The 16,617-nt window shown below is 57.9% G+C and overlaps 1 protein-coding gene across 2 annotated transcripts in view; it reads right to left on the bottom strand.

Annotated features, from left to right (window-relative positions):
- Dpp6 (dipeptidyl peptidase like 6) overlaps positions 1-16,617 on the bottom strand; it is a 624,061-nt gene that overhangs the window by 2,272 nt on the left and 605,172 nt on the right. For both annotated transcript variants that reach the window (XM_027943387.2, XM_071610694.1), the window contains exons 20-25: positions 12,552-12,746; positions 6,513-6,567; positions 4,069-4,180; positions 2,231-2,289; positions 1,270-1,342; positions 1,100-1,173 (exon numbers count right to left, since the gene is read on the bottom strand). In XM_027943387.2, coding sequence (XP_027799188.1) covers positions 1,100-1,173; positions 1,270-1,342; positions 2,231-2,289; positions 4,069-4,180; positions 6,513-6,567; positions 12,552-12,746 — 568 coding nt within the window. The remainder of the gene's footprint in view (positions 1-1,099; positions 1,174-1,269; positions 1,343-2,230; positions 2,290-4,068; positions 4,181-6,512; positions 6,568-12,551; positions 12,747-16,617) is intronic.

Here is a 16,617-nt window from a genome sequence, read left to right on the forward strand (position 1 = left end):
GCTGGCTACACGTGCACCCTGCCTGGGCCTGGCCTTCCAGGTGTGCAGGTGGGAGGATGATCGTGACAGACTCTGTGACATGGTGTGTGAGAAGTCGATCTGGGATGTGGGAGGCCTGGCCCGCGGGCTGGTCCTGCTGGGTCAGAGCCCATTATTCTACGCTCCACCACCCCCCCCCCACCCCCCCCCCCCCCCCGCCACCCCGTGCAATGACACCGCCTGCCCCTGGGGGCACTGTGCCGTTCCCCACACGAGGGGTTCCAAAGCCGTCTGCCAGCAGTGGGTTCTCAGGGACCCCAGACGGCTCTGTGTTTTGAATTCTCTTATGTCGCTGAGGGTGGCGTTCACCTTGACCTTATTATTTCATTAGGCTCGCATACTTATGTTAAAATAGGGAGCTCACAAAAGGGAATGGAGGAGGAGGTCTGCCTCCTCTTCCTTCTCTCCCACACGTGGTAGTCAGAGCCAGGCAAGCACATGCTGAGGAAGAGTCCCCATGGATCTCTGAAGCCCCAGAGACCATCGGGTCCTACCTGTTTTACCAAAGGAACCAGAGGGCAAGAAGGAAATGGGAGAAGTGTCCAGAGGCAACCCCGTGTGTTGCTGGAGGGAGCCCAGGCTTGGTGCTGCTGGGTTGGTATTCAGAGCCAGTGAGGACGGACAGTGGGTTTGGTCCCTGGGAGGGGCAGCACTTGGTAACAGCCGCAGACGGTGCTGGGACTGCGTGACAAGTGTTGGGGCCATGTGTGGCACTGTCCAGAGGGAGGCTGGCAAGAGCTAGGCCAACCCATGTCCCCATGCAGGAACACCCCACCGGCCACACTGCTGGGTGGGGCGCGTGCTGGCTGGCCCTGCTCACTGCCCAGGGACGGCGTAGTGTGCTGGCCTGTGTTCCTAAGGGATCTCGCTATGGCCTGAATGTGGGGCTGAGCTACCGTAGCGAGGAGAAAAAGAAACCGTGTGCAAGTGTCTGAGAGGCTGTGCCCAGCCCACCGCCGATGTGCCCAGCACACACGAGTGCTGTGCGCCCCTCAGTTCTCTCCCCAGGAAGAGGACGTCTTGCTCCGAGCATGAAGCACAGCAGATGTGCATACTGTACCTGTAAGCTGTAATTAGCCTTTCCCTTAATGAGCTGTGTAATGAGCTCTGCTGTGTGCTGGAAGTGGATTTTTTCTGAAAGAAAAAGAAAAAGGAAGAGCAAAGCATTTGCCAACACCGTAACACCATCCGGGCGTCTCCACCAGCTGGGCCGAGGGCGCTGGTCCTCACCGTCCGCCGTGGCATGGATGAGCAGGAACTGCTGTTCCTCCAGCGCCGACACCCGGTGGGCCACCTTGGTCATCTGCACACATGGGAAGGGGACAGGTGAGGGGCTGCAGGGAGAGCGGGCTGGGATGGGAAGGAGTCCGGGAACACTAGGGGACTGGGATGCTCTATTCACAGTGCCGCCCCTGGAGCCCAGCTCCCGTCCTCTGCTCAGTCTTTAGGGAGAGAAGGCAGTTGAGGAGAGGAAGGGAGAGAGAACAAGGAGTTTCTTCAATGGCAGATGGCCTCGGAGGGCCATCGTTCCATCTGGAGCCCCTGGAGAGGCCCTGCCCCCAGGCAGAGCGGAATGGTGTCCTGTCTGAGAGCCACACCAAGTCCACTGGGTGCCCCGTGGTACCAGAAGCACTTCCTGTGCCTGTCCACAGCCTGTCTTCCCAGAGGAGAACAGCTCAGGTGCAGGGAGCAGGAGCCAGCCACAGCCTGTGTCCCAGTGGGTCAACCCGGTACTCTCTCCCTCATCCCTCAAACCCTGTGGTGGGAACAGACGGCACTGGGAGAGGCCACATTTACCCGGTACAGAGTGTGGTAGGATGAGCTGGGGTTCTCAGCCTGAGGGTCTTTTTATTTCTGGCACTCGGGATTGAATCCAGAGAGCTTTATCCCTGGACTATATCCCCAGTCCTCTTCATTTTTTTTATTCTGAGACAGGTCTCACTGAGTTGCTGAGGCTGGACTTGAACTTGGATCCTCCTGCTTCAGCCTCCTGGGTAGTTGGGATTATAGGCATTCTGCCACCATGCCCAGCTCAGCCTGGGCTTTGAGGGGCAAAGGCCCTGGCCCAGAGAGAGGGGGCAGGCTGAAGATGGGGCCAGACTAGAGGGGAGCAGAGAGTGGGGGAGAAGAGGTTGCCCCATTCCACCTGCCCCCCCACCCCATCTCCCATGGCAATTGTGCTTCAACCTACCTCGTATGCCCTGTTGTCCAGTCCGTGGAGGCCCAGGTACCGCTCAGAAAACGCAGATGCTGCATGGGGCAGAGGAGGGGTCAGCTCCTGACCTCAAGGCCCCATCGTGCTGAGCCCAGACCCTAGGGATGGGCTGGGTGCAGGGACCAACCCACCGTACTTCATGGCAAAATGTTTGTTTTTAAACAACATCATCTGGGCATCTTGGTTTGTTGGGTGGGCGGCAAGAGAGTGCAGTGGTGTGTTCAAACGCAGGAGTGTTGCAAAACGGGAATTAGCAAACCTAATTAAGCTAGATCTTAGATAATCAGGAGTAGCCCCACTTCCTGTCCACACACAGGAACAGAAACACATGGCACGAGAGCACATTCCTATCAGCATTCACTTATGTTGTTGAAACATCTAGGCCCGTCCCTGCCTGATCCTAGTTCCAGGTCCAGGACCTACAGGGACCTGGCATTGGCCAGATTGGTCAGTGCCTATGCCAGGAGGAATTCTCCCCCCATCACGGGGTTCTGGGGAGTCCTTCATGAGTGGCGGAGACAGAGGATGGACTCCCCATCTCAGCACTGTGGCCATGGCTAAGTGCAGCCCTAGCATGCACGAGGTCCTGGGTACCGTGGCCAGCACCACACACACACACACACACACGCACACGCACACGCACACACACACACACATGACACAGAGGGCCACATGTGCATGCATTTGAATCAGATAAATGTGAAGCAGCATGATTAAGAAATTAAGAAAAAAATCTCACTGAATTTAAAAATCAAAAATATGCCACACAGATACCTAGGGCAAACTGACTCTTACTCAAAATTAGAACCAGGAGAGTTTCTTGTAGAATTCTGACTTGAAATCTACATTGGAAAGATCATGGAGCGTGCATGCCAAGATGGGGTGTCAGCTGTGGGCGCCCAGAGGCTGCTGGACCACAGTGGCCCCTGGATTGCTGCCTGGGGTCCACTGTTTTGAGATAGGGCGTGTGGGCTGAGAAGGCGTGGGGATTGGCGGCTTCCCGCAGGGCTCTGGCCAATAGGTGCCCTGGGCTCTCCCCCCACAAGCCAGTACTGCTTGGGGTTGCCTGGCTGCCTTCAGCCCTGACCCAAGAGCAAGTTCTCAGAGCCACATAAATCACCCCTCTGCACGTCTTAAGATGGGTGAAGGTCACAAAGCCCCTCACAGTCAGAAAAAGGCTGGGTGATCAGAGGACAATGCAGGGAGCTTAAATCCCAAAACCGTGCTGCAAAGGGGCCACATCTGTGCCTGGGCAGAGGGCTGCTCCCACGCTGACCTGGGGGTCTCACCTCCACCAGTCTCCCACAGCCAGTCACCCTAACCACCCGTCCCCGGAAAGCCACTCTCTGCTGCCTGCCCAGCCAGGGAGAGCACTCGGGTGGAGCAGAACTCTTGACCTCCCTGAATTATTATCATCCAGGAGCAGCTGCGCCTTGCAGCCACCCGGCCCCTCTCAGTGAGCACATGCCTGCCAAACGCCCCAGGTGCCCAAGCTCAGTGCAGGGTCCTGCCTGGACTCTGGCAGCAAGGAGAAGGGCAGCCCAGGGGGTCCTGGAGGCCTCCTCGCCTTCTGTCCTGACTGCACTCCTGAGAGCTGGCCACCAGTTCTGGCTCCTGGTCTTGTGTGCTGCGGATGAGATCTGCTGGTATTGGGGGCTGGACACTTCCATTCAAAAGCAGTGCCTGACTCTCCCCGCTCCCAGGTTTGGTATGGACTGAGGGTGCCTGCCTGTGGTTGGGGTGCAGAGGTGCTGTGGGGGACGGCGTCAGGGCCACACAAAGGGGCCCAGTGCCAGGTCCTCTCCAGGCATTACCGTACAGCTTGAAGTCCGTTATTGGTGCCAGAGCAGAGCCACAGGTGAAGGTCTGGCCTTGATTTTCACCCTTGGCCGGGAGGATGTAAGTGCTCAGGTATCCACCGTAGTCCTGGGAGAGCATGTCAGAGAGAGAAGACAGAAAGAAGAGCTCGCGTCCACCCCGCACCGTGGAACCGCCTCCGACACAGGAGGAAGGAACATTTTCACGTACTTTCTCTTTCTTTCTTTTCTTTTTTTAAAATAGTTTTAGTTGTCAATGGACACAATGCCTTTATTTTGTTTATTTATGTGGTGCTGGGGATCGAATCCAGGGCCTCACATAACTGCAGGTATTAGGTAGGCAAGCGCTCCACCTCTGAGCCCCAGCCCCAGCCCTTGGACTTTCTCTTTCTAATAAATGACTTGAAGATTTCTTTGAGGGCAGGAGGAGAGGCGCAGTAAGGCCCTTTCCAGCGAGGTGGTCTGCCCTCTCTGGGCTCCGAGCCGAGTGGCACAGCTGTGTGCAGGTGCAGCGGAGATGCCGCTGCTGACCAGGCGGCGCTGGCACGAGGGGCTGGAGCAGGCTGCTCTCCTCCACCGCCCCAGTGCAGGCCAGGCCAGGCCAGGGGGAGGACGGAGGGACCAGGACTGCACCCGACAGACACGTGTCCTGTGGGTGGGTCGAGCCCTCAGTTGACCTTGGGCTGTCCTGAAGGGCAGCTCCCCAGGGAAAGATTTACATCAGCGCCCACATAGCACCCTCAGAGCTGGTTGGCTCAAGCAGCTGCCGCCTGGTGAAGAAGAGCAGAGCCCAGGACACAGATGCGAGCTCTGAGGAGAAAGGCCCCAGAGAGCCAGGGGAGGGTGCAGGGCTGCCAGCGTGTGTGAGCAGGCCTCAGCTTGCATGTGAGTGTGTGCACGTGTACATGGGAACGGGTGAGCAAGCATGTGTGTAAGTCTGCGTGACTGGTCTGTCAGTGTGTGTGTGTGTGAGTGTGTGAGTGTGTGGGCCTGTGCTGGGCTTGGGGCCGTGGCGAGTGGGGGCACCGCAGGCTGGATGGAGAGACTCCCGCCCTCTCCCTGTCTCGGGGAGCACAGGCGTCCCTCCCTGTGTGGAGCAGACCGTCTGCTCGGGGCTGTGTGGCATGATGAGGGACACAGAGCCCAGCTGCTCCTGGGCTCACCTGAGTGGACACAGAGGAAACAGGGTCCCAGAAGGTCCCCGAAGGCCAACCTTCTGGGACCGCAGGATGCTTCCTTCACAGGCTCTCGAAACCTATGTCTTAGGTCAAAACAGCCCCAACAAACTCTGCCCCTGGAAGGAGCGTGAGCCTCCAGGAGGGCAGAGGCTCAAGAAAGGCCGGCGGGGGCCGCGCACGTCTGGGCCGGACTCCTGCTGTGGGCTGGGCGAGTGGGCCACATCTACAGGGTGCACGGTCCCTTCCCCGCAGTGCCCTTGGTTCCCGCAGGCTGGGCCAGCCATCACTGGGAGAGCCCAGTGACCACCAGGTGACCCTTGCACCTGCTGTGTCCAGAGCAAAGGTCTCATGGGTGGGATGTCTAGGCAAGGATGGAGGCCGAGGAGGGAGAGTGAGGACCATGGAGACTGACCAGCGCCCCAGCTTTGGCCACCAGTCTGTTAGGAAGTGACTTCCAGAGGCATGTGCGTGATAAGAGGTGACCCCTGGGATATACTCATCAGCCATCCAGCTGGCTCTGGGGCCTCTCAGGCAGGGAGTGGCCTCCATATGCCTAGAGAGCCTCTGGGATAGTCCCAGGCTCTGGTCTGTCCCACAACCAGGAAGGTCGCATGCTCCCTCCCCAGTGCTGGGCGCCATAATTTTGGAGCTGCTTCCCAGATGACCTGCTGGCGCCTCCCCCTGCAGTGGGCTTATGGTGGGGGCCTCTGTGCACAGCCCCGTGGTCTTGCCTTCTGGAGATCAAGAGGCCTCGGTCCAGGCACAGGGCGGTGGACACATCAGAACCATAGTGTGGCTCTCCAGGCACCCAGCTCCCAACCCTGGGCCTCTACTGTGGCCTGCCTATACCCGCCACGGCCCTGACCTGGGCCCCCAGGTGGACACTCCTCTGGTCTGACACTGAGCCTCCTCCCCCTCCACTAAGCAAAGGTGGAGATAGAAGGACACCCAGAAACAGACTCCCCTGCCCTCCTTTCCTGGGTCCCACAACAAAAGCAGCCACAGGCTCCGGAAGAAGATACTGAGGACACACAGAGCCCTCCAGCAAGGACCCAGCCGCTCGCTCTCGGCTTTCAGGTACTGTGATGAGAAGCACTGGTCATGGCTGATGAATGACGGCTCCCTCTGCTGCAAACACAACGCTGCCAACCTCCTGCTCTTCAAAAATAAGCACTCACTCCCCAGACCCCAGACAACCCCACGGGTCAGGGGAGCCTGCTCAAGACGCAGCAGAGGGGCCTGGACAGGAGACGGCACACTCACCTTCCCGAACACAGCCACCCGCGTTCTGTCGATGTACTGCTCCTTCAGCATGGTCCTGCAAGGTCAAGGAGGAGGGAGGGGACTCAGTGGCCCCGGGGCTGTGCTTTGTGCCCAGTGGCCCACAGACACTTCCCACCATCTTCTCAAGCATGAACACCCCTCTTTGAGGAGTGGTCCTCTGGGGCCAGCAGGGGTCCAAGGAGCCCTGGTTGTGAGCTGCAGGGCTTAGAGTGGACCTCTGAGCTCATCCCACTGTGGTGCCCTTGTCCCCAGTTCTTGGAGAAGGCCCCTGTTTCCCTAGATGACCAGATACACTCCTTCCTTAAGTTCCCTGCCATGGCCCTGCTGGGGAGCAACCAGCTGGTGTCCAGTCGGATGTCCCAGGGCCTGCTGCCTCCTCACCAGAATCTTCCCACCCTCCTCGCTGTGTCCTCCTGTGTCCTCCAAGTGACTGCAGTCTTTCTGGTTTCCGGACCCTACGTCTGCATCCGTCCTGCCACCTGCTGGGGGTTCCCGGGATAGCTGGCTGCGTTCTGAAATGGTGCGGGTTTCCCTGGGGGCACCTGCCACCTGCCCGCAGCTGCTGCTCTCCAGTTTCTCTCTACTTCTTGGTGTGTTCTGGCTCCTGTTTGTTCCATTCTGCTGGATGGTGCCACCTGCACTCATTTACGCCCTCCTCGGCCAGAAGAGGTGTGAAGCTCTAGGTGCTGGGTCCCAGGGGCCCCCTCCCAGGCCTGCCAACTTGCCAAGGACCCCGGACCCCAGGATGTGGCAGCCGCCCCTGGGTGGAACAGCGTTCTGCTGCTGATGACAGAAGACAGGACAAGTTCTGGGGGGCAGGGTGTGCCTCTGCTTGGAGTGGCAAGGGCCACAGGAGGTGACTTCCTTGGCTTCAGCAAAACTGGGGTGATTTTTGGTTGTCATGTCATTGTTTTAGTGTAATGGGTTTCCCCAGGTTACTTCTAGAACACTGGGGACCAAGGCCGCTTCCCTCCATGCCTCGGTTTGAGTACTAGCTGAGCACAGAACAGGGTGCTGCCGCCTCCTCCTCCTTCCTCTCCTGCTTACTGAGTACCTGCCATTCATAAGGCCCTGGGTCAGTCTTGGGGACAAATGTCAAATAACATACGGGTCTCGACTTCCAGAAGCTTCTGCTCTCAGAGTCAGGACCCCTGCCTCCCACTGTGACTCAGCCACAGGAGTTTGGGACCTTCAGGCAGGTCCTTAGACTTCAGGGTCTCAGTCCTCAGGATAAACTCAACAGGCTCCCAATGTTGAGACAGGGGCTCAGTGGAGGCGGGAACAGACAAGCCAATTAAGTGTAGTCTGCGTTCCAAATGGTGCTGCCCCAGCCTTCCAGAGTCGAGGGAGGGCTGGAGGACAGGAACCCAGAGCTGCCCATGACCTGCTCTGTGGTGAGCATTTACAAAGCGCCCCTCCCTCTCCCTCTGACGGCTGGCTTAGCTGCACCCAGAGAGCTGATGTCATTACCCGCCCCTCAGCTGCTCGTGGGCAGTGGGCAGTGGGGAATGGAGCAGTGGCCACTGGGTTAAGGAATCCAGAGGCAGACACTTGCAGGATGACTGGCGGGCTGGGAGTGGCTGCCTCTCTGGGGGAGGGCAGGTGATGGTGGGGCAGGAGCAGGGAGGCAGGATGGCCATGGTGCTGGGCATCTGTGAGGGCTGCACTGTGTCCCTGCAAAGACGCACTGAGACCCTAATCCCCAGACTTCAGCAGGAGGCTATATTTGGAAACAGGATCAATGGTAGATGTACTTAATTTGGGATGAGATCTCCCTGGAGTAGGGTGGGGCCCTAATACAATGTGACTAGAGCCCTTCCAAGAGGAGAGACACCGGGGAAAGCCATGTGATGTGATGGTGGGACACAGGGTGATGCACCCACCAGCCACAGGACCTGGACGCCTGAGCTCCGAGAGGCTGGCAGAGGCAGGAAGGACCCTGCTGCCGGTTTCAGAGGCGTGGTCCCTTCCACACATGGCTACGGGGGCCTGGCCTTGGAGAATCAGTGCTTTTTCTTTTTAAAAGTAGTGTCCTCCAGATTTGGGACTTGAGACTTGTGTGCACACACACACAATACATGCTCATGCACACGCACACACCCTCCTCTCTCACTCACGCACATTCTCTTATACACACTCACTCTCACTTACACACACACACACTCGTCTCTCTCACTCACACACACTCGAGCTCACATGCCAGGTCACCACCACTGCACTGCGTGTGTGGACACCATTACTGCAGGGGAAATGCCCCGGGGAGGAGGGCCTTATTCTCCGAATTCCTGAATTTCCCTTCAAGGCCCTGAAGTCTATACACTCTACAGAAGTCTATCTGGGTAATCTCGAAGAGTCTGGCATGACCAGCTAGTTCAAGAAGGGTCAACCTGGCCCATGAGACTTCTCCCCAGGGCCACGTGTCCGTCCAGGCCACGTGGCTGGGGATCCGTGTGCAGCCTGTGGAGCATGTGATGAACCTGAGTGGGCCCAGGCCCTCTGGAGGACATGGCCAGGGTCTTGGTTCCTTTCTGATTTGTGAAACTTTCCTTGTTTTATCGTTGTCCATGACTACCTTGGGTCTTTGGTTGGCCTCTCCTCTAATGGCCGGGTGGTAGATCCCGCTAACGATGCCCACCTGGAAATGACCGTGTTCTTCCCAGGACCAAGTACTCTTGTTATCTTGTAGCAATGTTCCCACTAACCAGCTGGGCAGCTGCCGCAGGAAGATTTGCTTGTGGACATGGACCCTGCTGTATGGGAGGCAGGTCCTGCGAGTGGTGGGCTGCTTACTGCTGGGGGATGCGGACACACTGCCAGGAGCTGACAGAGCCAGTCAGGCATCTTTCTTGATCCAGCTGGTACTGCGCTCAGTTGCAGGTCTGGGTGGAGGGGTCCAGAGGACCCCAAAACTCGCACCCTCAAGAGGTGTGATCGGGGAGCAGGCCTGAAGTGCAGTGACAGTGACAATGGCTGGGACGTGCTGCGCAGTCGGCAGCTCTGAGCTCGGCAGGCAGACAGAACAGACGCCTTGCCCTCGGCTGGGAGCGGGCACTGTGCCACGGGAGGCCAAGGAGCCCTCATGGGTGGCAACGTGAGCCTCAGTGACACAGAGAGCCTGTGGGCTTTGCGGGGACCTAGACAGAGCTGCTGTCTGCAGGTGCCCTGCTGTGCCTCCTGCCCTGCCCTGCACCCCCTCACCATGCGCTGGTTCTGCCCTTGGGGGCCCGCAGAGCCCAGAGGGAGCGGGGCAGGAGGTGAGATTTTAGCTGGAAGGAAAGGATGTCAGGAGACAAGTCAAGACCTCGAGGGGTGCGTAGGCAAGCAGGGGCCGCTCGACCCTCACCAGCCAGGTCCGTCCCAGCCCTCCACGGGCTCCGCACTAGGATCCATCCACCCCTCTACTCGCCCTTGCTCTTCCATGGTCCACCCGCGCAGTGGGTAACAGGCGCCCTGGGCTGAGCCTTGCATTACCCTGGCCTTTGGAACATGCGTCTCCTGTTGCCATCTGGCTGTCGCCTATTCACCCCTCAAGGTCTAGGCCATGGGCACCTCTCACTGAAGCCCTTCTGGGCTGGGTCACTTGCTTCTGTAGCACTGTGCTCCCAGAGCTAGTGTGGCTCTGCCGGGGCCCACATCAGGTGTCGACGTGACCATCCCTCCTCACACAGGGGACTTCTCTCCCTTAGCTGCTGATGGGACATGAGGTCCAACGGGCTCCAGCAGAAAAGGACCAGCTGCAGGGAGATGGGGAATGGGATGGCTTGTGAGAGTGGGGAGCCTTGGGAGTCAGCTGGGTGGGCCTCGTGATGTTTGTCCTGCCCAAACTGGCCATTCTGAGTAATGGGACCACAGACCCCACTCCGCAAGAGCCAAAGTTGTGTGGCTGGACACAGGGGCACCCTGCGGCCTCCTGGTGGCTCTAAGTTTTGCAGTTGTTTCTGTGCTCTTGTCCTGTGAGCTCCGGTGGTTGAGATTCGACGTTGCTGACGGTTTTTCTCGAACAGGTTCTATCTCGTTTTTGAACACATGGCTGGCCCATTCCTTATTTTTGGAAAAGAATGTGAGTGTGGAACTGCTCTGTCCCCCTGTTCTCTGGGGGGCAGCAGGGCATACCAAGTGCTGCAGCTGAGCCTGAAGGCCACCTGACCTCCCACCTGGTCCTCAGTGGGAGAGGAGCCTGAGCTGGGTAGGGAGAGGATAGAGTGCGAGGGGGCAGGGGAAAGGCCCCGGGAGGAGGGCAGCCCGCCTCCAGCCCTCTGGCCTCCTCTTCCTCCTCTTGGGAACCTTCTGCAGTACACATGGCCGGCTGCTGGCCTGCAGCCACAGCTCCTCCTCCTTCAACACAGAAACCAGGGGTTCTCGTCCCTCGTCCTTCCTCTGCCAGGAGGGGGCCCCAGCAGGAGAAAGTGGCCCACGTGGTCTCAGGGTGACTGCCTGCACCTCTCTTGCTCAGCCAGGGCAGGGCAGGGCCGTGGAAGGAGAGGGTTGTGAGCTGAGTCTTGGGGAGCTCCCCCTTCCTTCATGGAGGTTTCTGGAAGTGGCCTCCACCTGCCTGAACCTGCTGGAGGTGCATGAAGCGGCACGGAGCAGGTGCCTCTGATGGCCATCCTGGGATCAAGTGAGGAGTTAGCTCAGGACAAGGTCATGTGGTGGATAAACAGATGGAGAGGGCTGGGTCTTCAGTGGGACTGTTGGTCTCTGGATCTCTTACCCCGGGATCTGCTGTCCCTGTGGACTTTCAGAGCCAGCACAGTTCCTTGTTGAGGTGTGTGTGTGTGTGTGTGTGTGTGTGTGGACATGCACACGTTGACTTCAGGCAAACACGACCTTGCGGTGCACCTTCCTGACTACCAGGTCCTCGATGTCTCCCTGTGTCTTGTCTGTAACACACGCAGGGGAAGGTATTGCCTTCTCCACGTTCACCTGGCTCCTGACACCCTGGAGAAGCCACTTGTCCCCCTCACTGCTTCATGGGTTTAAAGTCCTTTATCGTGTGAAACCACATGCTATCCATTAAAAAAAAAAAAAACAAAACAAGAGAAAATGTTCTGCCAAGCCAGTGATGTGACCCCTTCAAAAGCTGCAAAGTAAATTGGAATGATAACTGGCACAGAGGGGCAGTCAGCTGTGGCTCTGTGCTGTGTGTCCCCCTCACACGCCCGGGCCCAGCACGTGCACCTTATTGGCATGAGGGTGGTGCAGGCGCCCCTCTCGGGTTGGAGACACTGCTTCGTCATGGGCCTGGTCATGCTTTCTCTTCCCCGTCTTCCCTGCCCTCCCAAGTGTGCGTCTGCACAGTCCACTGATGGTTCAGGGACACCTGTCAGGGAGCCCCGGTCAGCGGCTCACCATGTTGTGCCACAAGACGGGGAACTGTCTCCAGAGCGAGCCTGAGGGCAGCCAGCGTCTGGTCTGCACAGCTTCCTCATGTCTCTTTATTTCCAGGGCAGATGACATTCAGTAAATGACTGAGCCCCGCCCCTTGGTGCTGGGCACTGCCTGACCTGGGTAGCACCTGGTTGGTCTCATTGGCCCAGTGACAAGGATGGAAGGGGACGGATAGGACGAAGATGCACCAGTCCCTAGAATCGAGGAGGACGTTTCTGACCCCCCACCTGCACCTGCCCGGGGCTGTCTCCTCCGTCATGAGGGTGACCCTCTGCATGACCCCACTCGGATTCTCTTTCTGTCCTTCCTGCCCTACCTTCTCTTCCCTAGTGACGAATGGCAAAGATGAGTGTGGACACGGGCAACACTGGCCACACGGAGAAGCGAGGCAGCCCCACTGCCAGTCTCTGCCTCCAGCACGTGTTGTGACCACTCAACCCAGGAGCCACACAGCTGTGGGGACACCACAGGCAGGTCTCCCTGGGGTCTGCTCTGGACTTGCACACAGAGCTTTCTAAGTGAGAGCGGGCGGCAGGCAGGATGCGAGCACTGACCACAAGTGCCCATCCCATGGCCCTGGGCAGAGCCCCACTGGAGGACGTGCCCCTCGTCCCGCGGACAGGTGCTCACCTCACGGCCTCCATTTGGTCCTTCTCCTCCAGGGCGCCCAGCCGCCTCCTCACTTCATGCAGGAGCTTGGTGCCTTGGAAGCCGCTGCCTCGGCCGTCACATTTGACCACCACCGCCCCGTGGCTGCTCACCATCACCGTCTCCCAAGTCACCTCAAACTTCTCCGTCACACTCTGGCTCCCGGGAGTGCCGTCCCTGGAAGACGGTCACAGCTCAGCGTGCTACAGGGTGGGCCCGCGTGTCTGCAGGTTCTTTCCTAAAGGACCCTGCCCTTGACCCACATGCTGACCCCTTAGTCCCAGGTTCCCTGCCAGCGTGGGCGAGCTGAACTGTTCACACACATGGGTGGAGGTGTGCATGGGTGTGCGTAGAGGTGTGTGTGGGGGTGTGTATGGTTTATGTGCAGGTGGTGTGTGGGTGGTGGGGGTGTGTGTAGGTACATGTGCAGTGTGCATGCGTTTTGTGTGTGTGTGTGTGTGTGTGTGTGTGTGTTGTTGGCAAAACTGTGTTAAACCAGTCCAAACATCAAGGGATGTGAGTTCAGGTTGGCGTCTATACCACAGTTCAGGTTGGTGTCTGTATGTTATACTCATAACAAAGCCTTTGTGTAACTTAGGGGCTAAGCCCAGGATGGCAGCTGGGCGAGGCCAGCAGGGTCCCTGGAGCTCCATCAGGTGTTCACCAGGTGGGCAATGTCCTATGCTCCCTACAGCCACCCAGCGCAGGCCCCTGCTGGGACTCATCCTTCTCAGCCTCCAGAGGCAAGAGAGCTCCACAGCTCCTCCTGCCCCCTGGGTCTGGGAAGGACAGGAGAGAAATAGACAAGGGCAGTGTTAGACCCTGGAGTCCTTCTGTAGTGGCACCGTCTCCTCCACAGAAAATCTTAATTAAGCTTCTCCAGAATCTTCACCATAACTGACCTTAGGACTATCAGCACAAGAATCTCTACAAAAGAGTTCAATTAGTTAAACTTCTTATTTCCTGTCGCTCTACCTTACTTGGCCTGAAAGACAGCACCCCAGGTGCTGGACGCCCCTTTACCAGTTTTTCACAAAAATTTATCAGTATAGTGGTTTGTAGAAGTGTGTTTACAAATGCAAAGTGTGATTTAAAAAAGACAGATCTTTTAACAAGGCCTCTGGCCTTGAGCTGGGCTTCACAGAGACATCTACATTTCTAAGATACGCTAACAGCTGGCAGGGGGAGGAAAGAAAGGGGAGAGAAGCTCCCCCCTTCTCAGGTGTCATCCTTGAAGGGTTAACTTTCCCAGAACAGTGAAAACAAAAAGCTGCTTTATGTGAACTCCCACAGACTGGGAACTTCTGAGCCCCTCCCCTCACAGGCTGGGTATAAACTTCTGAAAATGCCTGAACTCAGGGTTCAGGGGGATTGATTGATTACAGCAAAAGCTTTCCCCTCTGAACCTGGCTGCAGCCCAATAAACCTGCTTCTAGTTCCTATTTGGTGTCTTGCCTCATCTGTCCCCTGCAACAATCCCAGAGCTTCTTGCGTGAGTGCAGGTAACCCATCCACCTTGCTGTTAGCGTAGGGGCCCTGTTAACATGCACACCAAGGATAGGAACCCAGCCTGCAAAGAGCCCCAGGCAGACCCAGCCTCTTCTGAGGTGCTTACAGAGCATGTGAAAGGATCTTGGTGTCTAAAGCAAGGGTCTGCTGGCCAGCTGGAGGAAAACTACACATTCAGGGCCATCTATGGATGATGCTTGGCTCCTGGCAGTGAGAGGTGAGCTGGTCCAGCTATCAGAATGCAAGTAGCAGGCAGGGTCCAAGGCTTAGGCCTCCCCGTCTGTGCTCAGGGACAGCCTAACCTGGAAGGTCCCCTCCTGCCCTCCATGAGCTACCTTCAGGAAGGTCCCCTCCATCCTCCATGAGCTATCTTCAGGAAGGTCCCCCCTGCCCTCCATGAGCTATCTTCAGGAAGGTCCCCTCCATCCTCCATGAGCTATCTTCAGGAAGGTCCCCCCTGCCCTCCATGAGCTATCTTCAGGAAGGTCCCCCCTGCCCTCCATGAGCTATCTTCAGGAAGGTCCCCTCCATCCTCCATGAGCTATCTTCAGGAAGGTCCCCCCTGCCCTCCATGAGCTATCTTCAGGAAGGTCCCCCCTGCCCTCCATGAGCTATCTTCAGGAAGGGCCCCTCCATCCTCCATGAGCTATCTTCAGGAAGGACCCCTCCTGCCCTCCATGAGCTATCTTCAGGAAGGTCCCCCCTGTCCTCCATGAGCTGTCTTCACGAAGGTCCCCTCCATCCTCCATGAGCTATCTTCAGGAAGGTCCCCCCTGCCCTCCATGAGCTATCTTCAGGAAGGTCCCCTCCATCCTCCATGAGCTATCTTCAGGAAGGTCCCCTCCATCCTCCATGAGCTATCTTCAGGAAGGTCCCCCCTGCCCTCCATGAGCTATCCTCAGGAAGGTCCCCTGCTGCCCTCCATGAGCTATCTTCAGGAAGGTCCCCCCTGCCCTCCATGAGCTATCTTCAGGAAGGTCCCCCCTGCCCTCCATGAGCTGTCTTCAGGAAGGTCCCCCCTGCCCTCCATGAGCTATCTTCAGGAAGGTCCCCCCTGCCCTCCATGAGCTATCTTCAGGAAGGTCCCCCCTGCCCTCCATGAGCTATCTTCAGGAAGGTCCCCTCCATCCTCCATGAGCTATCTTCAGGAAGGTCCCCCCTGCCCTCCATGAGCTATCTTCAGGAAGGTCCCCCCTGCCCTACATGAGCTATCTTCAGGAAGGTCCCCTCCATCCTCCATGAGCTATCTTCAGGAAGGTCCCCCCTGCCCTCCATGAGCTATCTTCAGGAAGGTCCCCTCCATCCTCCATGAGCTATCTTCAGGAAGGTCCCCCCTGCCCTCCATGAGCTATCTTCAGGAAGGTCCCCCCTGCCCTCCATGAGCTATCTTCAGGAAGGTCCCCCCTGCCCTCCATGAGCTATCTTCAGGAAGGTCCCCTCCATCCTCCATGAGCTATCTTCAGGAAGGTCCCCCCTGCCCTCCATGAGCTATCTTCAGGAAGGTCCCCCCTGCCCTCCATGAGCTATCTTCAGGAAGGGCCCCTCCATCCTCCATGAGCTATCTTCAGGAAGGACCCCTCCTGCCCTCCATGAGCTATCTTCAGGAAGGTCCCCCCTGTCCTCCATGAGCTGTCTTCACGAAGGTCCCCTCCATCCTCCATGAGCTATCTTCAGGAAGGTCCCCCCTGCCCTCCATGAGCTATCTTCAGGAAGGGCCCCTCCATCCTCCATGAGCTATCTTCAGGAAGGTCCCCTCCATCCTCCATGAGCTATCTTCAGGAAGGTCCCCCCTGTCCTCCATGAGCTGTCTTCACGAAGGTCCCCTCCATCCTCCATGAGTTATCTTCAGGAAGGTCCCCCCTGCCCTCCATGAGCTATCCTCAGGAAGGTCCCCTGCTGCCCTCCATGAGCTATCTTCAGGAAGGTCCCCCCTGCCCTCCATGAGCTATCTTCAGGAAGGTCCCCCCTGCCCTCCATGAGCTGTCTTCAGGAAGGTCCCCCCTGCCCTCCATGAGCTATCTTCAGGAAGGTCCCCTCCATCCTCCATGAGCTATCTTCAGGAAGGTCCCCCCTGCCCTCCATGAGCTATCTTCAGGAAGGTCCCCTCCATCCTCCATGAGCTGTCTTCAGGAAGGTCCCCCCTGCCCTCCATGAGCTATCTTCAGGAAGGTCCCCCCTGCCCTCCATGAGCTATCTTCAGGAAGGTCCCCTCCATCCTCCATGAGCTATCTTCAGGAAGGACCCCTCCTGCCCTCCATGAGCTGTCTTCAGGAAGGTCCCCTCCATTCTCCATGAGCTATCTTCAGGAAGGTCCCCTCCATCCTCCATGAGCTATCTTCAGGAAGGTCCCCCCTGTCCTCCATGAGCTGTCTTCACGAAGGTCCCCTCCATCCTCCATGAGCTATCTTCAGGAAGGTCCCCCCTGCCCTCCATGAGCTATCTTCAGGAAGGTCCCCTCCATCCTCCATGAGCTATCTTCAGGAAGGTCCCCTCCATCCTCCATGAGCTATCTTCAGGAAGGTCCCCCCTGTCCTCCATG

The sequence above is a fragment of the Marmota flaviventris genome, chromosome 1 (assembly GCF_047511675.1).
Source record: "Marmota flaviventris isolate mMarFla1 chromosome 1, mMarFla1.hap1, whole genome shotgun sequence".
Lineage (NCBI taxonomy): Eukaryota > Metazoa > Chordata > Mammalia > Rodentia > Sciuridae > Marmota > Marmota flaviventris.